At 37.6% G+C, this 27,474-nt stretch overlaps 1 protein-coding gene and 1 pseudogene across 1 annotated transcript; both read left to right on the top strand.

Moving 5' to 3' along the window:
* Positions 1 to 210: 210 nt before the first annotated feature.
* On the top strand, positions 211 to 5,570 carry LOC149832776 (oxoglutarate-dependent flavonoid 7-O-demethylase 1-like). Its single transcript, XM_090014707.1, has 4 exons — positions 211 to 687; positions 994 to 1,241; positions 1,485 to 1,809; positions 5,059 to 5,570. Exons 1-4 carry the CDS (start codon positions 445 to 447, stop codon positions 5,335 to 5,337), a joined length of 1,095 nt encoding a protein of 364 aa, XP_089870833.1. The 5' UTR covers positions 211 to 444; the 3' UTR covers positions 5,338 to 5,570.
* Positions 5,571 to 8,499: 2,929 nt separating this feature from the next.
* On the top strand, positions 8,500 to 10,367 carry LOC149832775 (pentatricopeptide repeat-containing protein At2g21090 pseudogene; annotated as a pseudogene).
* The last annotated feature ends 17,107 nt before the right edge of the window (positions 10,368 to 27,474 follow it).

Raw genomic sequence — 27,474 nt, 5'->3', positions numbered from 1 at the left:
TTGGGTTTTTTTATTTTATTTTTAAATTATAATCATACTGTGATCTGTGTACTTGATTTGATAGGGATCAAATCTTGAAGTGTTCCATTTCAACACATGGATAGGATTTTACTAAAATCTTTGTAAAATTTTGAAGCTCTAAAACATTATTTTTCATTCAAAACACATGATCCATTCCTTATAAATTGACCATGCCCAACACATTTATTTGGTGGAAACTGCCAAAAAACACGAGAAGATTAAAAAACCCAAGGATAAGGCTCTGTTGGAGTTGACATAATGAAACATCCAAGTATAACTCTGGCATGGTTAATTGTCCGACCCATCACTATCATCATAATTAACCACGCCAGCTGGTTATAGGTCCAGCTTTATCTTCAAACCGAGGAAGCTCAAAATTTCCATCAAATTTTTGTGGTTGGCCATCCTTTCTTCCCTCCAGATATGCACATGGAAACCCTAGGATCCTTCTTAGCGGTTCCAAATGTTCAAGAGCTTGCTAAAGGGAACATTTCAGTTGTCCCAGAGCGATACATCCGTCCAGATCAAGATGCAACCAATGTCTGCAACACCCATCAGCTCTCAAACATTCCAGTCATAGACTTTCAATCCCTTTTTCATAGAGAATCTGCTCAATCTGAGAAAGAGAGGCTTCACCATGCTTGCAAGGAATGGGGTTTCTTCCAGGTGAGTTTCGTGCGCTAACCCTCTCATTTGTATTATTCTTTATATATATATATATATATAGCCCCAATTAGTGAAGGAACAGAGAAGCTCTTCAGTTATGAGTCGGGTATAGAACCAATCGGGGATGCTTGGATATTACCCCCACTCATGTCCCGAGACTTCCATGGATGCTTGATGAGAGCATACGTGGTTATTGGGTTTCGTTCTGGGTCTCTGGGTTCTAGTTTACTGCTCACCTTTCCACCTGAAGGCCTGGGCTCATCCAGAGCGTCGATTGGCTGAGAAAAAATTCACTTTCTTTTGCAGTTAATAAACCATGAGGTAAGCTTAAAAATAATTGAAAAAATGAAGGGAGAGATACGGGGATTCTTTGACAGCCCATTTCAAGAAAAGCAAAACCTTTCACTGCTCCATGGTGAGATTGAGGGATATGGACAAGCATTTGTTGTGTCAGATGATCAAAGGCTTGATTGGTCAGATTTGTTCTACTTGGTAACTCTCCCTGTAAAGCTTAGAAAGCCACACATTTGGCAGAAGCTTTCCCCATCCTTCAGGTGAAACCCCAACCAGCTGACCCTCAACAATTTCTCATGCATGTGTTTCTTATGCTTGCTAATTCATTGTTTTGCTTGTTTCCATACTATTTACTTTTGCACAAACCCTAACAAATTTATACTTGTAATTAGTCCCATCACAGTTTATTGCAGTATTGCTTGCAAATTTTCATTGAACTTGCCACAAACAATTTTATTGGTGGATTTTAATATTGATTTTGAACTTTTGAAAATATATGATAGGATAGCAATAGAGGATTATGCAATCGAAACTCGAACCCTTGCAATGACATTATTGGAGGTGATGGCTGGCAATTTAGGGATGGAGAAGGAAGAAATTCAAGAGAGCTTTGATGACTGTATGCAATCAATGAGTATGAACTATTATCCACCATGTCCTCAGCCTGAGTTGGTTATAGGCCTCACTTCACATTCTGATGCTGTGGGGCTTACTTTGCTTCTTCAAGTAAGTGATGTTCAAGGACTGCAGGTGAGGAAAGATGGAGCATGGTTACCCATTTCGCCATTGCCAAATGCATTTGTGGTTAATATTGGGGACATCGTAGAGGTAATGTCAAAAGGTTTTCGTTCTCTTATTCCTTTGTAGTATATCAATCTTCATGCCAAAGTTGCAGCTACCTTTCTAGAGTCCAAACTGTTTTCTTGGCAATTAAATTGGCCAAGGTTAACAAAGGCTTGCTCAATTATATATAATATTTCCCAATCCTTGTGAAACTGAGCCCGCTGCCAATTTACTTTTGCACAAGAAAACATGAAGTCCTGTCGGGTTGCAACAATTTATATATATATATATATATATATATATATATATATATATATATATATATATATATATATATATATATATGGGAAATGGAAACCTACAAAATGGGCACCTAGCTAAACAAAACATGATATTGAAATTTTGGTGTTTTTTTTTTCAATTTTTTGTTCCCATAGATGTGTTCAGCAAGATTGATTTACTAGAAATCGACACTTCATGCATTTTGGATGAAAGAATAGTATTTAGAGCCTCAAAAATTTATGAAAATTGTAGGCTGTTGATTTTTTGAAACCTTATAAAAATCTATCCATGCATCAGAATCAAATGCTCCAAGAAGTGATTCCTATAAAAACAAATATAAACATATGTAAAATGAGTTGGATCTATTGCAACACAACACTAGAGGGGGGTGAATAGTGTTCAGAAAATAAAACACAAAAATTAAAACAGCAAAACACAAAACACAAGGAGGAACAAATTTTGTCCTTCTGACCTACGTTCAGTCCCCAAGCATAACTTGACTTGGGATTTCACTAAACTTGATCTTGAAACCATGATCAAAGCCAGTACAAGCCACTCTTTGCAGCAACCTTGACAGAACAGCCTTTACCATGCAAAGAACACTTCTCTCACAGCCTGAAAGAACCTTACAGCAGTTAAAAGAAAAATTGCAGAAACTTGTACAGGGATCCTATGAGCCTCTAGAACAGAACAGTGAATGAGATGGGCTATAGTTCTTCTCAAAAACATTGGATTTTTCTTTCTTTGAATCACACACTGATTTCTTTCTTTTTCTTTAGTAATAGTTGTGTTCTAATTTCTTTCAAAAGGTACATATAAGAAGGTTTCAAAAAAGACGTTGGAAGGGATGTGTCTCTTCACACGTCTTTTGCTATAAGTTTTTATTAAAGAAAACAAATTTTAATTGTTTTAAACTGTCTTCAACGTTTTGCTTTCAAAAATGTTTCTCAAAAGTCATCTTTTATAAAACTTGTCTTTTTCAAAAAAATTGTCAAAAGGTATATAAAAAAAAACATATTTTAACAGTTAAAAATTGTTTCTACGTCGTCTTCCTCTTTCAAAACTATTTCAACATCTTCCTTTTTTAAACTGTCACGTCTCTTAAAAGAAAATCTTCTCCAAAAGACGTCTCTAGTAAAAAAAAAAATCAAAACTTGTTTCTCTCAAAACTCAAAAGACATCTTTCTCTCAAAACTATCTTTTTTTCAATTTGTCTTTTTCAAAATGCCCTTTTTAGAAACGACCTTCATGAAAATAACTTCCTTTAAAAAAATCACGTGAACAAAAACAATTCTTAAACTATTTTTATAAAATACGTGAAACAAAAATACATGTTCTAAATGATTTTGTAATAAAATTTTGTCTAAAAAATTATTTTAATCTAGACATATTCTAATATTCTTTGATTTTTTGTTTAAATCTTTTGATTTATTTTTAACACTAAGTGATGTGAATCTCATACAAGGGCTTTTAACATGTAGTCTAAAAAATAAAATTAATTTTAGAGACATTTTGATGAGCACATCACTATTCTTTGAGTCTTCATTATCTCATCATTTTGATACACGTGTGCATCTTCTTCTTCACTTGTATATATCAAGGGGATGGTCAGCCTTCAAATCTTCAACTTAGCATAGGATACGAGCAAGCTGATTTTTCAAATTCTAACATTCATAAGGGCTCAACTTGACATCCTGCAAGACTAGTTAGTCTATCATAATGGTTATTAGCATTAAAACATTTTTTAATATAAAATTTATGGCAAAATCCATGATCCAACAGCATATAGTTTACATTAGGAACCTCTTAGTGAAAAAACACCAAAAATCCAATAGGATGTTTCGTTTAACACCGGGTCTATTTTGTAGGTTTTCATCTCTCTCTCTCTCTCTCATATATATATATATATATATGAGCTAGATCCAACCACATGGATGTGATTGACGTGGTTTGTTCAGTAAAAAACTTGTTTTGAATAATGCAATTATGACAAGTAATTAAGTTTTTAAAGGAGTCAAAAAAATCAATGGATCACTTTTTTACATCAGAAAAACATGATCCAAGGCTTGATCCTTAGCAAACAAATCATGTTTCTATGTGGTTAGATTGAGCCGATACAACTTGCACTGATGATTTCTAGCTCATTAGTACCGTACTTTCATTAGTAGCCAAAATTAACCCATATATATATATATATATATATATATATATATATATATATATATATATATGTGTGTGTGTGTGTGTGTGTGTGTGTGGTAATCTTTGTTGTCTTCGTGGGTAAGGAACCTCTTAGTGAAAATTTTTAATATTTTTATGTTTTTCTGTTTTTTTGGCACATGTGACCCTTTAGATATGATCTACATATTATGTTCATCAGAAACTGACATTTGGATCATGCTTTCTGATGTATATCCAGATTTTGCTAGTGTTGAAAACCCAACATCGTACCTTTTGCAAAATTTCAAAACTAAAAGAAAAGACATTTTTACGTTGAACGAACTGAACATGTTCACTGAAATCGTGACTCAGTCATGTTCATGCTCGGGTAGTTTACCAGTTGACTGGGACCCAGTTCTAACTTCTAACTCGCCTTCTTCTTGAATATTGAGACAAACCTAACACTTGCTTGCACATGTAAAATAATTCATGTTAATTATTACATGGAATTATATATATATATTCCACTTAAAATTTTATGTAGTTTATATATTACACATAATAGTTCATATTTTATGCATTTTTCTTTTTAAATATTACACCTAAAATATATATATACTTTATCTATAAGAGCTCACTCAAGGCAAACACCCTGTGTTGGGCTCGACTTGTTTAAGCTGAATTAGCTGCTCGTAGCTCGATTCGCGGGTTATATGAACTGATCACCAATGAGTTAATGACGAACCAAATTGAGCCTAATCAGTTTGTTTACCAGCCTTACCCCTAGCACTAAACATTAAAATTCAAAGGGTTTAATCATGTGGCATGACATTTTTTCCTTTCTTTTTGCAGATAATAACCAATGGCGTATATCACAGCATCGAACACAGGGCTGTTGTTAGTCATGATATTGAACGATTGTCCATTGCTACCTTCTTGTGTCCTAATTTGATGAAAGAGATTGGTCCTGCACGAAGCCTTCTAACTCTACAAAATCCTCCACAATTTAAAAGAATTGGCGCAGCCCAATATGTTAAGGATCTTTTTGCACATAAATTGCACGGTAAGTCATATATACATGATCTGCGTATTGAGCAAAGCGATGTTGCAGCCCCTACTGGATCGTCCTAGCTTTATTCGTATTAAGCCATAAGTTAGTTTGCATTGGATTCAAGCAAGATGTGACAATTAAAAATAAAAATTGTGCCTAATAATTATTCATTGTATTGGCACAGCCCAGTATTGTATTGTATTGTATTGTATTGTATTGGCACTTAATAATAATTAGACTACGTACTAACACAAATGTAATTGAAAGTTGAATTTGCTATGTAATATGTTTTCATGGTGTTGGAAGCTCAAAACTTGCTGCTGCTTTCTTTTCTTTTACTTTTTTCTACTATTCTTTTAAACCTTCAATTATTCCATGCTAATCCATTATTAAGTTTTAGATTTGGTAACGACGGCTCACTAGAGCAAATCAAGTACCCAAATAAGGATACCTTAAAGTGTAGGAGAAATCAGAAAAGTGTCGTATCACATTTAGACCTAAGGGTTTTCTGGTTGATGGTAGAACAAAGCTGGGGATATGGTTTTTTATACGATTATTTTATGTAAAACAACAACTATTGAAAATATATAAAATTGGGTATTTTTAAAATCTTGTGGAATAAAGTGGGTAATCTCTAGATAATCATATAACTTGAGCTATAGGGATGATTGGCCAAATTTTCATAATAGTATGATTTTAAAATCAAGGTGGGATCCACCAATAGAGAAATTAAGTAGGTACCGACATTCTTTTAAGATATTTTTCAACTCCTATGACCAAGCTCATTTTTTTTTTTTGAGATTTTAACAGAAAATGGATTAACTTTGGCTTAGACCATAAAATTCGGTTTTTCCCTGGTTGTTAACCATGTTTTCCTCACCTCATGTCTAAAATTGAGCCATGAAGCTTGTTTAGGATTTCTTAAAGAGCATCGCACTATGACAAATAAATCTTTAATTCATTTAATCATTGAATTGATCCATATTTTTTTTATAAATAGGAGGAGACCTCCCTTAGAAATCATTCCCCTCTCTCTCTTCACTTTCTCTCTCTAGCATCTCTTGACTCTCTCCTATCTCTCTTCTCTTTTGATTCTAGCCTAGACCAAGCCCACTTGCAGTGATCTTGAACCTACTTGGCCTAGCCTAAGCCTAGTTGGGTCAAGTAAACTTAACCTATCAGGTCAGCCTTTCTCTATCTTCCTTTATTTTGGTATTAGCCTAGGTCAAGCTCACTTGACCTAGACTAAACTTAATTGAGGTGAGCTTGGACCCACCTAACCTAGACTAAACGTAGTTGGGTCAAGACCCCTTGGCCCTGACAATTTGACCTCATCTACTTTTTAGTTGACTAGGTCCAACCCATTTAACCTATATCCCACTTGAGTTAGGTTCGAACTTAGTTGGACCTAAACTAGGTTCAATCCATTTTTGACCTAAACCTTGTTGTTTCTTCGCACCGATAAATTCTGCAAGAAATGCACTTGGTTGTAACTATACCGAACGTAAGGATATGTCAGCCACGACCTAAGAGTGTCTCAAACATTGCATTGAGCCACCACTGCCGAATCTTGGTAAGTTGGTCCATTATTCTCTCTCTTTCAAGTTATTTGGTAAAATACTTGTTGTGTGTGGTGTGATTTTTCTTCTCGTACACCTTTCAAAAATAACATATGATCCTATTCCTTGGCTTATGTCCTCTAGGGCACTGCAAGCTTGTTTCAGTGTTCACGCACGAATATTTACGACTATCGCTCGATATTTACTTTGAACTAAGTGTCACAGGGTCTTAGTCCTTGGTTTACGCCATCTAGGTCACCACAAGCCTGCTTCAGTGTTCACGCACGTATCCTTGTGACTAATTATCTATTTACTATATATATACAAAAATATACATATACTTTGCTCTACAGAATCTACTTAGTCTGATATGTGGTTTCATTAATCGGGCCTTGCTTACGTACTTTACTTTGACATCACGTTGTTATGATCTCAGGCTTCTGTTTTACGCAATTTACTTAACCCGATACATGGTTTCAGTCACCGAGCCTTGCTTATGCATTTTACTTAGCCCAATACGTTGTTTCATTCATCAGGCTTTGCTTATGCACTTTATTTTGTTGTCGCATTGTTACGTGTACATGCACCTGCTTTTACTAAATATAGCTATGTTATAATAAACATACAAATGATGAATGGTCTCTTTCGCCAAAACGATTTCAAATGCCTTGTTTCATTCAAAATATTGTTTAGCGATGAAACTTCTATTAGAAAGGTTTCAGATTTTGCGTAAAACCGTTTTTGCATAAACATCTAAGTCATAAGTGTATGGAATGACTAAGGTTTTCAACAAACCATGGAGAAAGCAAAGTACGCACAATGGTGCACATTTATCCAAAAATGAACATAATGATTTCTTCGTTAAACAAGAGAGATGTTGAAATTTCTGACAAGATATTCTCCGAGGTTAAAGGAGCATAGCGATTTTTTTGTAAAACAGAGAAGACACTGCTGAAATTTCAAACAAGATGCTATCTAAGCTTAAATAAGCATATCTATTTTTTTGTTAAGCAAGAGAAATGCTACCAAAATTTCTCACAAGATGCCCTCAAGCAAAAATTAATGTCGTGCTTCCTCCGTCAAATAGAGGAGGTGCTGTTAAAATTTTCTAGCAAATTAATTAACTGAGTTAGTATAAATCACATGATGATGCCTTCATTGTTGGAACCCTGCATGGATGGCTCGTTCCATTTTTTCTTCAAGGGTACCCTAGTCGTAAGGGCTGATGCGCTAGTAGCCATTGTAGCTTTTAAGGTCAGTACTCGATGCAACTAAATAGTCCTAGCAGTCGATCCAAAGTGATCCTTGTCGATACAAGAGATATATGAATGCGACTAATATCTTAACCTGAATACATGTAAAGTCGGATTTGAAGAAAGTCAAATCTGGATTTGGTTTTAGCTGATTTTGTTCACAACCATATTCAATTATGCTAGATCCACATTACATCGGCCATACCGCTTAAATTTGACCCAAGTCCGATTCGACCCAAGTCCGACCCGTTTACGGTTTACCTCCCTAGCGCCAATAAATTCGGTGAGCTCGCCCAGATCATGCAGCACCACACCACACGTCGAGCCAAGTCGGGCTCTGGTTGACCTTGTGACCAAGCCCAAGCTCCGACTCAAACGCGCCGCCCTATGTCAGACCAGATCCCGCAGGCGACTTCTCTGCTTCCAGGCGATGGCTTCGGTGTGCCGTCGACGCGTTCGCGCTTCGATCGATCGCATCTCTGTGTGTTTCTTCAGAAGCAAGGCTTCGTCGTCGGGAACGAAGAAGAAGAGGGTGGACGACTCTTGCGTCGCCCGCACCCTCACGAAGCTCTGCTCCGAAGGTAAACTCGAAGAGGCCGTCAACTCCCTAGACCTCCTCGCCGAACGCGGCCTCCGCATCGACTCTCACACTCTCGCCTTTCTCTTGCAGACCTGCGCCCACTCCAATGCCCTCTCCCACGGCAGTGGGTGCACCTCCACATCCTTCGGACCGGCACCACCCTCACACTGTTTGTCTCCAACCACCTCTTCCACATGTACGCGAGGTGCGGCAGCCCGGGCGACGCTCGCAAGTTGTTCGACAAAATGCCTCTGAGAAACGTGTTCTCCTGGAACGCCATGATCGCTGGGTACGCGAGAGCTGGTTTGGTTGATCCCGCGCTCCGGTTGTTCCACGAAATGCCTGAGAGAGATGTGGTGTCTTGGAACACCATGGTGGTGGCTCTGGCTCAGGGTGGTTTGTGCGTTGACGCGATTAAGTTGTTTGTGGAGATGCGGAGGACAGGCGTTGGCGTTAGCCAGTTCAGCTTCGCCGCCATGCTTATTGCGTGCGTTGTGTTGTTGGCGATGGGGATCATTAGGCAGGTTCATGCTCTGGTTCTTCGTGCTGGGTTTATGCTTAACAAGATGGCAGCGAGTTTGTTGGTTGATGGGTATGCTAAATGCAGGGAGATCAATGATGCACGAGACTTGTTTGATAAAATGCATTTGAGAGATGTGACGTGTTGAACCACCATGGTGTCTGGTTATGCCAATTCCGGGAATATGGAAGAGGCAACGAGATTGTTTGAAATTATGCCTGAGAGGAATGTGGTTTCCTGGACTGCCATGATAGTGGCTTGTGCACAGAATGAACTCGGGTGGGAGGCATTGGACCTGTTCAGGGAAATGGTTATAGCAGGCTTGAAACCTGACCAGTTTACTTATAGTGGGAGTCTGAGGGCGTGCTCGAGTATTGCCGCACTTGAAAAGGGCAAATAAATACATGCTCGTTTGTTGAAAACTATTTTTAGACCAAATATATGGTTGTGAGTTGTATGATTGATATGTATTCAAAATGCGGAAGTTTGGAATGCGGCAGAAAAAAATTTCGTGGTTTGAGTAAGATGGATATCGCTGCATGTAACATGATGGTTGCTGCCTTTGCTCATCATGGCTGCGGGGAAGAGGCTATTAGAAGTCGTTGAGGGGATGTTAAAGCAAGGTGTGAAACCAGATTCAGTCACATTTCTTGCAATCCTCACCGCTTGCTACCATTCTGGTTTAGTTGAGGAGGGGATTTGCTACTTTAAATCAATGTCCAACTATCATGGTGTAATTCCTGAACTTGAGCATTATGCATGTTTGATCAATGTTTTCGGTCGTGCTGGGTGCTTTGATGAAACAATCACTTGCATTGGAGATACACCACTGAAAGCTGATGTTAGGATTTGGAATGCGTTACTTGGGACAAGTAGAATTCATGGCAATTTTGAAAGGGAAACTGAATTAGTTGAGCAGCTTGTCAAGTTAGCGCCACAATTTTCTGCAACATATGATCTATTCTCAAGCAATACAACTGATGCAAGATGGAACTCTGTGGAGAAGGTGAGAAACCTGATAAAGGAGAGGCAACCTCAAGGCGTTAGTTGGATTGAACTAGATAATAAGTTGCATGTTTTTTGTGCTGCAAATCATCTACACCTATCAGAGGAAGAGATAAGTGTGGTTTTGCTGCACTTAGCTAGCCACATGAAAGAGGACAAGTCAGTTCTTAAGAAAGTTGCTATAGTTAGCTAGACAAAGGTATGCAGTGGTTCGGAGGAAAAACTTCAAGCATTGCCTTTTGCTGTCACGGGAAAGCTATATTCTTTGCAAGAATTGTGGTCACATACTCGACCACCGAGAGGAAGGCGACATCATATGAAATGAACATTGGACTGCTGCCTGCATTGCAGATGGTGAAGCAAAAGTATATGGGCATGGTTGCTTCGCAAAACACTGCAGATTGAGTTTTTTCATGATTGGCAAGCCGCCAAGAGATGTACATCAGATATAAACTCGATGCCATTAGTCTTTTTGAGGGGCAGATTGCAAATGTTGCCGACTTCATGATACCCTGCATTAAAAGTTTCAGGACTAGACACTCGAGAACATCATATATCGTTGCCTGATTAATTTTTTTCCCTTTGCTTTATACACTTGGACTCATAGGAATTCACAGGGAGATGCAATTGTTCATCTCAATTGTAACAAGCCCGCAGCAAGGTTTGCAGCAGATCATAGTCTGAAAACCAACACTGGTAAGTTTCTTGTGTTTGAACAAGAAGTTAACCTCACAAACAATTCCACAGGCTCTCTGCTTCCCAAATTTATGGGTGGAGAAACAATAAGTTTCCATCCTTATAATGATGTAGAAACTGGCATGGATCCCAAAATATGTGGTCTGCAAGCTCATCTTAATTTTCTGTAACTTCATCATTTTACTTTCTCTTGACTTCTCCATTCTTCATTCCTGTTGCAACTAAAATGGTTGAATTCCTGTGGCAGCCCTTTGCAGAATTGTCACATAAATAACTGTCTCGACACTGCTACAGCTATGCCAAATTTTTTTCAAGGAACTAGGATCAGACCTTGCACCAAAGAAAGTATGCTTGACTCGCCCTTGCAGTTAATGTGTGCTCGTACTCGGAGAACTTGATAGAGTTGGAATCATTTCTAAATTACTCTTTGTGGCTGGAAAATGGTTGGTTCAATTTATCCGAATCAGGTTCCAATTCCACCTAACCATGAATCCAAACGCCCCGTAAAAGTGAGTTTTGCAGCAGGCAATTCATAACTATCGACAACAACTTAATTCTTCGAAAAAAAGATGTCTATCAAGAGGGTGGGTTCGTCAAATGAGTCAAAACGTTGTTTTCTCTTTGGCCGAATGAATTCTTGAATCTTGACAAGGAGCCATACTTGCCAGTCTCGTTCTCAAGAGTTTCTTGTCAAGGAAAATCTTGTGAAATCATGAAAAATGTTCGTTTTGAGAAAAAAAATTATTAAATCTAAAATAAAAAGGAAATATGAAATTGTGTAAATAAAACACAAAAACTTATAAAACATTGGGCTAAAATCATAAATTTGTGATATTGTAAAGGGTCAATAATTTAAGTTTGTTACGATTTTAACATTAACTGACATTTTCTGAATTTAGTGATGTAACATGATAAATTTAAACTACTACCTGTGTTTGTGACCATTAGACTATAAGTTGTTGGCTCCAGGAGGTTGATGATACCACCCACTCATCTGAGATGTCCATTAATGTGTAGATGCTGATCAGTTTATGAGGTCTTTCATAGATTGTACTACTGAGAACAAGACGCATCTGGTGCCATTGCCAGCCCCATTTAGATTTGATGATTCTTGATGATGATAATGATGCACCTGGTGTCATTTGCACATTGTTTCCATCTATATGGAGATTTTCCTTTTCCAGTTATATTGTGATTTTATCCTTTTCTAACCTTTCAATCTAATATCCAAAACCAAAATCTCACCTTTGGATCATGTTTGGCATGCTTTGTTTGCTATTTTCATGTGATAAAGTTGACTCCAAATTGATGTTTTATATCACCCCCCTTCATGAATTGTAATCCCTTGATTGTTCTCCCTCAGAAATAGGATCTTGTGGTATATTAGACATGATCCAACCTTCTAACATAATATACAAACCATCTTAAACATATCTTTACTGCACTACAGTTAGATATACTATTTTGTGGTTAGATTCATACAAACAAGACTGTGTACTATTGTATGCTATCATAATACAGAACCACCATATATTTTCTCACGTATACGAATTAATATTTGGTCAGGTCACCATGAAGCACAAAACATATATACACTTTCATAATCTATCTAAATCTGATACATTACCTTCGGAAGTAGATCTTAAAGCAGAACCCGGATGTGTTTGTAGATTGGGTTCGTATGGATGGACTCTTTTGGATTTTTTCTTGGGTTCATGTCAGTATTTTCTATCAGATACATATGCGGGTCCAAATCAAATCCACATATTTTGTACCTTTTAAATGCAAAATACATGCTTTCGATCTATTTATGCTGAATCTTGCAGCAGCAGAACTGTATCCGGGTCCAAATCTCTACTTCATGGGAGCTATTTGTAGGACTTACGGCTTAAAATTTGTATCCGGATCGGATCAATCATGATTTGGCCGTTTCCGATCCATATGCGCCACTAAGGCACCCACCCCTTACCGGCCTTACGTAACACATAGCAGCGATATTTTGAAAATATAACTTTTTTTTACAGAAGCCGACAGAATTCAAAAAATCATAATGTTTTTTTTAGTACGTCTTCTAATTTGCAAAGAACAAGTTACTAGCGCTGTAATAAACATTTGGTAAAATTTTCCTAGATTTTTTACAGTTCCTTTATATTTCTGTATATTTTTGTCATTACGCAAAGCATTATATTTTGTGACGTTTTACACGAGTTTCTCCCAAACAAAGAAAAATATAACAATTTATCGCGACCCAAAAAATTCCCGATACCGAGATTTGTGACATTGGAATCCTTTCTCTAGCTGGCCTATGTCTTGCTTCTTTCTTTACTTGGTAATTGTTTAGGTCTAACGATCAAAGACTGAATTTGGGATCCCTTGGTTTCTAATTTTTCGCTCTTTTTCTATATGCATATTCTTCCTGGAATCCCAAATCTGAGTTCTTGAATCCTATATCCTTGATGGTGGAGAGCGTTAAATCACTTGGGGTTTAGATGAGCTCCACTTAATTACTTCAAAGGTTGGAAGGGTATAGTCCATTGGTGTGCTTGTTGGTGCAGTTGTGATTTGAAAGCTGTCTTTTCCCTCCTTGATATTGTTACTTCCAGGTTTTTCTCTTCTTGGTAAGATAAAAGGAAGTTACTTGCCCCTTCTTTTGTATTCTCTTCTTTCATAAGAACTCTTGTTCTTGCCTCAAAAACGGCAAAACACATTCAAGAAAGAACTGCAATGAGAAAGTTATTTCAACCAGTCGAACAAACATGGGCATATTCGCAAACAATAAGTGAAGAAGTCATGCAGGTCCAAACCAAAGTCTTAGAATTAGTAAAATTTTGATAAAATGGAATTTGGCAGCTGTTTGGGATTATTTAGACGGAAAATTTAAGTGCATGTCATTTGATAGAGATCTAAGCTTTAAGGGCCCATCTCTTTTATTTCAATGTTACATGATAAGATGCTTACCATGACATGCCATGGATGGTAAACCTCTGTTTCAATAGACATTCATCAATTTTTGTGTATAGATTTCTCACATATGCACAGAATCAAATTTTCAAGTATTCAATGATCATATACATATTATTTTGTTTCCTGGTCTCTTATTCTATGTTATGTGTGGTCTAGTCCATGTTCTCCGTTGATTCTTTATCCTCTTGGCTTAAGCTTTTAAGTATTATCACTTTTGTTGAGACTTTTGACTTCTTAAGAGGCATATTGTTAAGTAGTAATATCTGCTCATTCGTTATTAATCAGTCCAAAAGCTAATTAGTTGTTTTTCACTTGAAACGCAGATTATCACCACCATTTGTGACAACCGAGAGTTGCTCATAGTCCAAAGAAACTGCTCTGCAAGTGGCTAATGCTGAATGGAGGTGACTGTTGCCAAAAGAAGGAAAAGAGGATAATTTCTCCTTGATAAAAGATTTGAAACTGCCAACACTTTATTTCTGCTTCATGAGAGCTTAATTATGTGAATTCCAGATTTCTTGGGAAAGAAGAGTATCCATGTTCTCACATTATCTTCTACTAAGATAAACCATGTTCTAATCAGAAAGTTGATATATGAAGATTGTTATTTGTAATGTGAATGGCCTTAGGCGACGTATCTGTCAACATGACACCCTTCGTAACCTGCTAAACTGTCTTTGATGCGATGCTGTCTTTCTTTTTTCTAAAGGTCTATCATTTGCTTCCAGGTATGTATATTTGTCTTGATGCTGATAACATAAAAGATGTTCTTGAAGAGAAGAATAGAGTCATCTGTTGCCTATCCTTCCCCAAGTTGTGCCTCGTCCTTCTGCATGGGCAACTTGGATTTTATTATCAAACCTGAATTTGTGCTAGACCTTTAGAAAAAAGAAAAACCCAGCAATTTGTTTTGTTATAACATATTTTTCTTGCAAGTCCTAATCTTCAATTATTTGTCTTTTGAATTGATGATCTATCTTAATAGGTTTCATTCTCCCATGATGAGCGTGATTTAAAGAGATATTCGGCATACTTTGACTAGCACAAAATAATATCAATTTTGTCTTCTCTCTTACTATGCACTAAGAATATGCCAATTCCATGTAAAATATGATGTAATTGCTTTCATGATTCTTTCTTTCTTTTTATTCCATGGACATTGTAGGTTCTTTTTCATGTATACAACAATTACTCTATTACTGCGACTCTTCATCATAAAATTTGAAATTACAGAAAATGATGCATCGATACGAGCAAATCAAAAGATAAATATAATGACTTATGATTTAGTTTGTACGTATGAAATGATAGCTATAACCTATGTCATACGGACTCGGCTAGGGAGGCGCCGCACCCGAGTCGACACGCCCCAACACGGGTGCGGCTTCAGACACAGCCCGAACTCGGTCAACTCGAGTCAAACTCGGTCAATGAGTCGAAGCCGAGTTTGTCTTTTTTTAGACTCGGTCAACGTTGACTGAGTCCAAAAATTATCCATTTTTAGGGTAAAAAACAAAAAAAATGAACTTTTTATATATTTTTTTAAAAAAATATATATAACATGAGTCTCAAACATAAGCCCCAGAAAAAAAAATTGGGGGAAGCTGCCCCCCTACGGCCCCCCGCCCGCTGACCGCGCAGCAGGACCCATGCCAGGGAGAGCCCCCGGACCCCCCTTTCTGCAAGGGCAAAAGTACAATTTGCAAAGTTTATAAAAACACTCATGTTGGTGCCAAACTTTAGAGGACAATATCCACACATATGCACACAGGATATATATATATATATACTCGAGTCCCCGTGTCCAAAATTTTTAAAATTGCGCCGCACCCATGTGACATAAGCTATAACATGTGGGATAAGGGTGGCTTTAAAATAATAGAAGAAGACCAAGAAACATATGTAATGGAACAATTAATGGCGGATGCAAATATTGCAAAAATGATAATTGAAAAGTTAAATCTTTGGTAAATTGTGTAAGCTATATAAGTATTTATTAGGCATTACAATTATTTTTTTCTATTAATGAGACATGATTGAATAGCTTCTGGTTCAGTCAATTTTTATACAATGAACAACTAAATTTATTAAAGCAGAGGCATCTAAAATGATTGAAGAGTTGCAAAATGAAAAACTTAATAACTGAGAATCTTTTCAGTAGTTAACAGCAGACTCAAATAATAGAGATATTGTTGTCAGCCAAAGGTTTTATGATCTAAAGCATTATCATAATTTTTTTAAAGATTATGTGATCAGGTATAACTATAAAGCAAAATTAAAATAACACATACATCTCAAACATAGATTACACAATCCAATAAATTGTACCTTATTGTGTCATCCGCTTTGGAAGGCAGCTGCATTATTGCACTAACATCATTAGCACTAGTCTATTGACGTACTTGCATATTCTTTGCACACATCACATGATCATGTACAATATTAATTATTTGTGCAAGTTAAACATTGTATGTACGTACGACATCTATATCCCTAATTGGTTGAGACAACTGCATGCTCTTCTTATGCATGTTATGAACATCTATATTACCAACAGTTTGGGAGAGTTTGATGTTTGTTGTATGATTGCCTTCAACAGATATTGTCTAAGATAAATGCATATTCTCCATACGTTTTTCATCATCATTTAAATCACTACTTTGGTGGCTATTTCGTTCATTAACAGCTTGAAAATTACTACCAACTGCTTTTGTTTAACTTTGTTATGTAGTGTGATGAAAATAATCAAGTAAACATCATTAGTCATAGAGTCTACATCATCATCATCATCCAGAACGAGTATCAATCTTTTTTAGCTTTTTATATTTGCAAAATAACTATACTGAAAGTTCATATACTCTTTGACATATTGAATTTTATGAGACATCAAAGTCATAAATTCATTAAATCTACTATTTTGGATACCTTAAGAGTTATCAATGAGATGTATACTTTAACCCTTTTTTAGGTCAACATTAATGAATTACACCAACCACACAACATATCATGTATTAAAGAAAAATATCATGTAACAAAAGTCCATTCATATAGCCTTTATACATTTAATCAACACAACTACCTACACCAACCATGATTGTTGTCTCACACTGAAAACCAGACAGTTTAACCCTAGCCTCATTACCTCAATTAAATGATTGTGCACAATCAACCTTAACCTCATTATCCCAAAATAAATCAATTATAAATGTATAATTTTATGCCAAATATTAAATAAAATACAAGCAAATAAATATAAAGCATCCACGGTAATAACCAAACACAAATAAATAAATAAATAAATATAAACCTTAAGAATGCAAGATAATATGTGCAACTCACTTTTTGTCTTAAGTTTTAGGGGTCGAACGATGGGGATGGTTGACCAAAAAGTTATTGCAACCTCGTTGAAATGATGCAAGATAAAATGCACAGAAATCGGACGCATGGAGAGAGGAAAACGGGTTAAGGTTTTAATGAAAAACAAAAAGCAAAAAAGCAAAACAAACTGTCAAAATAAAATGACTTTATATATAAATAAGAAAACATGTAAAGGTAATGAAATTCACACATTAAAATATTGGCATTGCATTAACAAGAGGTTCATATACATTATTTATGAAAATCATGTCATACATTTGCATACATCCTGACTTTATGTGCTTTTTAGTTAAATGAGATTCACATGGTATTTGTGCGAAGGTCGAGACGTTCACAAATATATGGCGTGAACTTACCAAGCTTGAATTAGAAAACATGCAAAGTTAAGGACATTCACAACACACATTTGTGAAGGTCACAACATACATTTGCAGACGTACATCCTAACTTTAAGTGAGTTTTTAGTTAAAGGAGGTACGCATGACATCTGCCCAAAAGTCAAGGCATCCACAAATGTATGGAGCAAACTTACTGAGCTTAAACTTTTAAATCCTAGAAGGTTCACATTGGTCATGTGAATCTCAAAAGATCCACACATTTCATATATGAATCTCATGTATTGAGATTCAAGTTAGCACATTAGCAATTATTTTATGAAAATTGACTATATTGTCCTTACAAAAATGACATGTTTTCTGAAATGTCTCACAATTTGCATTATCCCCCCATGTCTACAATCGCGGGTGCCCCACTTTTTAGGACATTTTTACTCTTCGCATGCCCGAATCTTCTAAGGTTCGTGCGCTGTCATGCGAATGTCCTCATGTCACTCGCAATATCTATCATTGCCTTCATCTGACAAAACAAGAACCCAAACCAAATCCCACAACTAGTTATTTGGATGAGTTTGAGTATACCCATGATGGGCTGACAACCCTAATATTAAATATCAAATTGTTATTGCCATGCAATTTCTCTATTCACTATCTATCTGTCATAAAAAATTGAACAAGTGCTCTAACTCAGTTGCAGATCCATAAATGAACTAGTAATTATTTTACACATTATATATATATATATCTATATATATATTATACATTCAAACATTCAGAATCAAAACTTATAACATTCATATTTACATATATCTCCTTGACAATCAATTACTTAAAGGATATTTGCATCATAGCTCACAAATGTTGTACTATATATATGCGAACATCACCAGAGATTTGTGGACCTCCTTGACGATCAGTCACTAAAAGAAGATACACATTGTAGATTGCAAATGTCATATTATATATATATATATATATGTGTGTGTGTGTGAATATCACCACACATTTGTGGACCTCCTTTAAGATCTGATTTACTTATTTGCATGGTAGCTCGCGAATGTTGTACTATATATACACAAATATCACCACACATTTATGGACCTCCTTAATGATTTGATCTACTTAAAGGAGATTCGCACAGTATCTCATGAATGTCATCAAGGAGGTCCACAAATGTGTGGTGACATTTGCATATATAGTATGACATTCGCGAGCTACCATATGAATCTTTTTAAGTAAGATCAGATCATCAAGGAGGTTCACAAATATGTGGTGACATTTGCATATATATATATATATATATATATATATATATATATATATATATATATATATAGTATGATGTTTGTGAGGTATTGTACAAATCTCTTTTAAGTAGATCAGATCATAAAGGAGGTGCACAAATGTGTGGTGACATTCACATATATAGTGTGACATTGGTGAACTGCCATGTGAATCTCCTTTAAGTAGATCAGATCATCAAGAAGGTCTGCAAATGTGTAACGACATTCGCATATATAGTATGACATTCATGAGCTACCATGTGAATCTCCTTTAAGTATATCAAATCTTCAAAGAAGCTCGCAAATATGGTGATCATATATATATATATATATATATATATATATATATATATATATATATATATATATATATATATATATATATATATATATATATATAGTATGACATTCACAAGTTACCATGTGAATCTCCTTCAAGTAGACTAGATCATTAAGGAGGTCCGCAAATGTGTTGCAACATTTGCATATATATAGTATGACATTCGCGAGTTAGCATGTGAATCTCCTTTAAGTAGATCAGATCGTTAAGAAGGTTAGCAAATGTGTGGTGACATTTATATATATATATATATATATATATATATATATATATATATATATATATATATATATATATATATATAGTGCAACATTCACTAGCTACCATGCAAATCTCCTTTAAGTAATTGATCATCAAGGTGGTCCGCAAATATGAATGGTACATGTTTTGAAATTGAATGTTTGAATGTAAATATATAATTAATGTATAAAATAATTACCAGTTCATTTATGGACCTACAATTGGCTTACAGCTCATGTTCAATTTTTTATGACAAGTAGATAGTGAATAGATAAATTTCATGATAATAGCATATTGATGTTTAATAATAGCATTGTCAATCCATCATGGGTATACTCAAACTCATCCAAATAACTAATTATGAGATTTGATTTTGGGTTCTTGTTTTGTCAAATGAAGAAAATAACAAACATTGTGAGTGATGTGAGGACATTTGCATGGTAGCGCGCGAACCTCTGGAGATTTGCTCATGTGAAGGGTAAAAATGTCCTAAAAAAATGGGGCACCCATGATTGTGAACATGGAGGATAATGCAAATTGTGGGGCATTTCAAAAAATGTATCATTTTGCAAAGGTAATACGGATATTTTCTGAACATGGAGAGGATTTCGGCAAATTACAAGGCATTTTTAAAATACACCATTTTTTAAAGACAATACGGTCAGTTTTTGTTGTTCGGCATATCAAATGTAACTAAATGAAATCTAATTTGTCCGGCCGAATAGAATATTATTCATTGACATCCATAGTCAGACTGTTAATAAGGTTTAAGTCTATCCAACTCCAAATCGGGCAATTGACATGGATATCGATTTGTTTTTTGTTTTCTCTCTATACTTCAATAATGAGAGAGAGAGAGAGAGAGATTTTAATTGGGCCTAACACGTGAGATGAGGGAGGATCTGGTTACACATTTTAGTCTATTGCTTCACCTGATCATTACTTAAGAAGCAAGTAACATAACCAAAATTTGATATTAGATGAAATAAATTTCGTGGCATTTGATACCTTCTACCATAAATTTTGAAACAAACTAATTTTATCAAATCTTTTCATGTTTTTGAGTGAAATATTGCATCACGACTATTGCTAGGAGTCAGCATTGAAACCAAGAAAAAGAAAACCCTTAAGAATCAAACAAACCTAAAAGAAGCAAAACTTTGCCCCAAGTCGACTGTCACAAGCTTATTGGGAGCATTGTGCATCACCTGGTGATCCCGACCAGGTCAGCTTGACAAGTCAAGGAAACTAACGCAAACACACAACAAAGAGCACAAGGTCTCGACAGTGTATGCGCAGGCGTAGTCTTGCAAGTACATGTATGCACAATCACATAAAGAGAGAAAAAGCATAAACTTCTTATAGCAAGCTTGAGGATGTACAGAGAGAGGGAGACCTGTATCACTTGTATAGGGGGAACTTTGGGCAAAGCCCATTTCTACAACACTTAGAGAAGGAGAGGAGGTATTACATGGGATGAAACAAAGTGAAAACATGGTGGTCTGGAACACGCTCCTATGCCTAAATTGGCACCGTCCTCGGCGCTATTCGCTAGTAGTACTCTTCAATCTGCTGCTGAAATTAATGAATATTGCACAGAGTCTCCCAACTGGCATCACTCTCTGGTAATCACTTCCACTTCATGAGATACTTCTGTACTTCTTTAAGGTTGTTGTTGACATGATCCATTATAGACTCAGCTACTTGGAAGGCTTGGGTTGGGGTTGACGATGGCACTGCGAGATAGGAGCGCATTGAGGTAAAGTGTGGTTGGGATCTTCTTTATCTTCATTAAAGGCTTCAAGTTGCACACGTGAAAAAATAGATGTACTTGAAAATTGGTGGGAAGATCTAACTTGTATGCCAAGTTGTCGATCTGCTAGATAATGAATAAGGGCCTATCATACTTTTGAATGAACCCCCGATGATGTCCACAAAAGATTGTTGTCCTTTCGGGGTATAACTTGACTAACATCTTGTCCCTGACTCAAAATTCGGTAAGCCGACGGTTCTAATCTGCCCACTTCTTTATTTGTTTAACATCTTTATGTAGAAACGCCTTTGCCAATTTAGTTTGGTCATGCGAGTTCTTGATGAATTGATATATGAAAGGCGTGGCGCCTTGCCTCAACCTTGAGCAGCTATAAAATAGGGTGTTTATGGTTGTTGCCCTGTCGCAATTTCGAAGGGGTTATGACCCGATGCTTCGCTTCTCTAAAGGTTGTAACAAAATTGAGCAATATCCAACAACTTCATCCAATTCTTCTTATTTGCACTAACAAAGTGTCATAGATATTATTCTAACATCTCATTGATGCCCTCAGTCTGGTTGTCCATCTATGGATAAAAGCTAGTAGAGAATTGAAGTTTTAATCCCAATAACTAAAAAACATCTCTCCAAAACTTTCTCGTGAATCGAGCATCAAGATCAGTGTTGTGAGAGGCGTACGCCTCAGTACCTGAAGCGTACACCTCAGAGGCGAGGCGCACGCTCAAGGTACAGAGGCGTTGCTGTGATGCGCAAATTGCCCCTCATCAACCTCCGGAATCCCCTCCTTCATCCCCAAGTCTTCCTCCTCCGCCTGATTCGTCAGTTGTGCTAACCCCAAGTGTCGGTGGATCCACCGCCACGTGCCGGCCAACTGCTCCTCTGCCGCTCCATGTCCCCCGTACATCCTCCTGTCCAGCTCCGGCGTCACCGGCGGCGGCCTCTTCCTCTCCAATACGTTGTCGCTGCCAGGGAAGCCCCTGGTGGCGAACTTCGTCGTTGGTTGCTCAGTCTTCTCTGACCACCGGACGACTGGCATAGCTGGTCCTTCTCCTACTGCCTCCCCTCCCACCGCTTCGCTTCTGTACCAGTTGTGAGAGGCGTACGCCTCAGAGGCGAAGCGCAGGCTCAACGCCTCGCTTCACCTCATCGCAATTAACAACCTTGATCAGGATCCCCGATGATGCTTTCTGAGATACCCCAATACTTAACTACATACTTCACAAAGAGTCGGGTAGTGTCCTCAATCGAATAAGTGGTGGGAAAAAGTGCAAAGGTCACATATTTAAAGAATCGATCAACCATGTTGAATATGATATATCCTTCTGTCTTCGGCTGACTCACGATGAAGTCCATTGATATACTCTCTCATGACCGACTTGGAATGAGGAGAGGCTTTAGAAATCTTGTAAGCTTCTGGTTGATGGTTTTATCTTGTTGACAGATCAAGCAAGTGCGTAAATACCCATACATATCATTGCATATATGTGGCCAATAACACACTCGTTCGATCAACACAATAGTTCTCTCTTGTCTTGGGTGCCTTGCCCATGAAGAGTCATGGCACTCCTTCAATATATCTCATCATAAAAATCCCCATTGAGGTATATACACCCAACTTCCTGTTGTCATCAACAATCCTTGCTGCCAAAATTGTCTCATCTTCCCCTACTTCACTAGGGGAAGAAGATGTCGTGCCATTGGATCTTCTCGCAGGCCCTCCTGAATCCTGTCGAGGAGGTCACTATGAGGTCATGTGATTACAGTATCACCTTCTACCAAGGCCGCCAACTCGGCCTTTCTACTCAGGGCATCTGTCACCATATTGGTTCTGCCAAGCTTATACTCCAAAATCATATTGAACTTAGTCATAAACTCTTGCCACCAAGCTTGTTTAGGATTGAACTTCTTTCGAGTTTGGAAGTAGCTTGTGGCAACGTTATCTGTGTAGATGATAAATGATGAACCCAATATATAGTGTCTTCAAGTGTGTAGGCAGTGAACAATAGCAGTTATTTGTCTCTCGTGTATTGTATATTGTTGCTCAACAATGTTCAACTTCTGACTCTCATAAGCGATGGGTTGTCCATCTTGCATCAGCACGCCTCTAATGGCATAATCAAAGGCATTTATGTACACTTCGAACGACTTTACGTGGTTAGACAACTACAATACTGGCTCTTTCACCATGACTTCTTAATGTCTCGAACACTTTCTAGCACTCCCTGTCACTCTCACTTTTTATCCTTCTTTAGCACTTCAGTCAGTGTCACTGTGATAGTAGAATATCCTGTGATGAATCGACAATAGTAGTTTTCTAGCCTAAAAAAGGATCGGAGCTAGGGAACCTTGGTCGTCACCGCCCAGCCCTGAATAGCCTTCACCTTCTGACGATCCATCCCCAACTATGTGGCCTAGAAAATTGATGTCTTGTTGATTGAACATGCACTTCTCTCTTTTGACATATAAATCATTGCTCCTCAGGGTCTGAAACACCATGCACAGATGTTGCAAGTGTTATTCCATACCGTCACTTAAAACAGCAATGTCGTCCAAATACACGATGACAAACTGATATAGGTATGAGTAGAATATCTTATTCGTCAAAGTTGAGAAGGTTGCAGGAGTATTTATCAAGCCGAAAGGCATCACAAAGAACTTGAAGGCACCATATTGAGTGACGCAAGTGGTCTTGGCCTCGTCTCCTTCTGTAATCCTGACTTGCCAATACCCCTATCGTTGATTCAATTTAAAAAAAAAACTCAAGCCCTTCCCAACTAATCAAACAAATCGGCAATTAAGGGTAAGGGGTATTTGTTCTTTATAGTCAACTTGTTGAGTGCCCTATAATCCACACATAATTGTTTGGACCCATCATGCTTGGTCTGAAACAATACAGGGGCACCGAAGGGTGTCTTCGACATTCGAATGATCCCAACATTTAACATTTTGGCCAGTTGCCTCATAAGCTCTTCTAACTCAAGTGGAGTCATTCTGTATGAAACCATGGCAGAAGGTCTTGCTCATGTCACCAATTCTATTTGATGATTGACTTCTCTTTGAGGTGGTAGTTTTCTTGGCAACTCGGGGGGCATTGCCTCCTGAAACTCTTCTAACATGATAGTGACTGGTGGCGAAATATCCTCAGGAGGCCTCATCTCTTCCTCCTCTCTCATCGTTATCAGGAATGTTTGGTGGCCTCATTTGAGGCCCATCTTGATTTGCAGAGCAGAAACCATGCGGGTGTTTGACGATAATGATGTCGAATCGAGAATCATGCATGGGGACTCCTCCCCATAAAACTGACATCTAGGTGTGGCATCGACACAACTTTGCTCACCCGTAAAAGCTTCATGCTTAGGATTACCTTAAAATCATCTAGTGGAGCAATAAAGAATTCAATTTTGCCAAACCACTTCTCAGTCCTGACTATTACGCCTTTTGATACTCTCAAGAATGATTATGCGGTTGAATTCACTACTTTCATGCTACTCACTTTTTGGACAGATCACAAGCCTAGCCTTCCTACTTCCTCTTGGGCGATGAAGTTGTGTACGGCCCTGTATCGATCATCATTTGATAGCCCTTTCGTTGATGGTCACTTTCAAGTATATTAATTCTTTCTTTATTAGGAACACTGCAAAGGTAGACCCTTCCAACGCATTCACCCTCTACAAGGCCTCATTTTGATATATTCTCCTACGGGTTCCTCTTCGACTTCAATAGCATTGGCAGCCCTATCCTTCACATTTTTTTAGTTTGAATTAGGGCATTCTTGTGCAAAGTGATTTTCATTGCAATACCAACATGGAACATTTTGATACCTAGGATACTGATTTGGTCGGGATGGTCTACTTCCTAGGATTCCATATGGTCGTGCTTGATTCTAGTTCCTTTGATCGTGGCCGATACTAATTTCTACCCTAGCCACCTATTGTATTCACTCGATCATCCCTATGAAATGGCCATGTCTGAGGTCCACCACATAGGGGAAGCTCAACTATCTTTTTCGCCATGGCCAAAGCACTGGTCTAGTCAGTCGGCCTCAACCGAGTTAACTCTTGTTGAGCCCAAGGCTTTAATCATTTCTTGAAGAAGTAGACGCGGTCATTCTCGATTGTGTCTTCGATGTCAAGCATTGTCATTGAGTAGGCGACTACATATTCTTGAATGGTCCATGCGTGTCTCAATGCCATTAGTTTGTCATGAGCCTTTTACTCGACATTGTGCGGGAGGAAATATTATCTCATATTTTTCTTAAAGTCGTCCCATGACTCAATAACCAATCTTCCCCATTATTTCATGTCTCGATATTGTGTTATCCATCATACTGCGGCATCATCGATCAAATATCTAGCCGCAGTGCATAACCGATCTGCATCTTCTTCGATCTCAGCTTGATCAAAGAACTGCTTCACATCCTATATTCAATTTTTGAGGATGCTTGCCTTTCTTTCCCCTTTGAACTTTGTCTGCTAGACCAGCTTTAGTTTGGGCTTCTTGCATCGGACTACTATTGCCTTCCCACCATTTACAACATTTCCTAAATTTCAAGTGTTACCCAATGCCACCAAGCCCATTCTCCAGTAACCTTTCCAAGACTATGTATCTCTCTCGAAGTTTATGCATTTTGGTCTCCTAAGTAACCATATGTTTCGTCAGCTCTTCGACTATGGTCGGTAACTCCTCGACTTCAGCTCTCACGTCACCATCTAACTTCCCAAATTCATCTTGTGCCCTCTCAACTGCATTGGCACATGTTCATACATCTACCGATAACTCTATCATCTTTTTCTCAACCTTGGTTTGCTGTTTCTCTACCACCAAGCTCAAAAAAAAAACTCTCTCCAAAATTTTCATGTGAATCTCCTTGTTATTGATATATTGTGACCTTCAAATGGCACACATCTATTGTGCAAAAAGTAGGTTTGCTTGTGTAAATGGTAAATGTATCCTAAAAAAATCAAGAATAAAAAATTTTATACATGGAGAGGACTTCGACAAATTACAAGGCATTTTAAAAAACACCATTTTTTAAAGATAGTGTGTGGTTATTTTTCATTGTTTTGGCTTATCAAATGCAACTAAATGAAATTTAATTTGTCCGGCCAAATAAAATCCGATTCATTGACATCCCTAATCAGGCACAGTTAATCAGGTTTAAGCCTACTCAGCTCCAAATCGAGCAATTGACATGGATATGGATTTGTTTTCTGTTCTCTCTCTATACTTCAATAATGAGAGAGAGAGAGAGAGAGAGATTTTAATTGGACTAACTCGTGGGATGAGGGAGGATCAGGTTGCACATTTTAGTGTGCTGCTCCACCTGATCGTTTTTTTTTTTTTTTGAAAGGCTAGCTGGGGTTAGGCAGACAGACCCCTACCAGATAACTCTTAAGCCCCATGTAGCAGTGGGATTCGAACCTGGGCCTTCAGCTTGACACAGGACCCCGCTTACCCTGATCATTACTCGAGAAACAAGTAACCGAACCAAATTTTGATACTAGACGAAATAAATTTCGTGGCAGTGAATACCTTCTACCATAAATTTCGAAACGAACGAATTCTATCAAATCTTTTGATGTTTTCGGGTGAAATATTGCAGCACGACTATTGGCTAGGAGGCAGTCCGGAAAGCGTGAAAAAGCAAGGCCTTAAGAATCAAACAAACGGAAAAGAAGCAAAGTTACCCCAGCAAATCCATGTATAGAGATAAAAGGCTAAAACCAGAATTAGCCGAGAAAACCAAGAAAATTAAAAGGCTAAAACCAGCAATTAGCCGAGAAAATCAAGAACGCGTTCCATTTAATTTCTTCCCATTTTTAAAGCTAAGAATGAGTAAATTCTCATAGGTGTCAGATTTGAAAATTACCATCTATGATATTCATATAGAGTTTTTAGTTACCAAAAAATCAGCAAATCCCTCCACGTTTCCATCCTTCCTGCATGTATGTACCATTTCCCATTCTCCGAGTTCCCCAACTTTCTATATTTATTAGGGGCGGGCCACAAACTCACACCACCTCTCTCTCTCTCTCTGAGCAACAAACAGACCACTCTGTCTCTCTCCCTCAAATATCAAACAAAACCAAGCAAAGAAAAGCTCATGAATACAGCATCTTCAGTTTCATTCAAGCATGAAAGATTTCTGAAAGAAACCCAATTCAAAACCGACCTGCTAGGAACCACCCCACCTCCTGCACCACCTTCCACCCCACCAACATCATCGTGCCTTCCACGCCCTCTCTTTAGCATATACTTGGGCATCCCATTAGCCTTGTTACTGGTTGGGATCA

Source organism: Nuphar pumila, chromosome 7 (assembly GCF_984573655.1).
Source record: "Nuphar pumila chromosome 7, dmNupPumi1.hap1.1, whole genome shotgun sequence".
In the NCBI taxonomy this organism is placed as follows: Eukaryota; Viridiplantae; Streptophyta; class Magnoliopsida; order Nymphaeales; family Nymphaeaceae; genus Nuphar; species Nuphar pumila.
Note: the sequence above shows the minus strand (reverse complement) of the source record. Positions and strands in the feature narration are given on the sequence as shown.

Coding starts and splice junctions, on each gene's coding strand:
- LOC149832776 (XM_090014707.1), top strand. CDS start 445: ATGCACATGGAAACCCTAGGATCCTTCTTAGCGGTTCCAAATGTTCAA. Junction 688..993: donor AGGAATGGGGTTTCTTCCAG/GTGAGTTTCGTG, acceptor TTTCTTTTGCAG/TTAATAAACCATGAGGTAAG. Junction 1,242..1,484: donor AAGCTTTCCCCATCCTTCAG/GTGAAACCCCAA, acceptor AATATATGATAG/GATAGCAATAGAGGATTATG.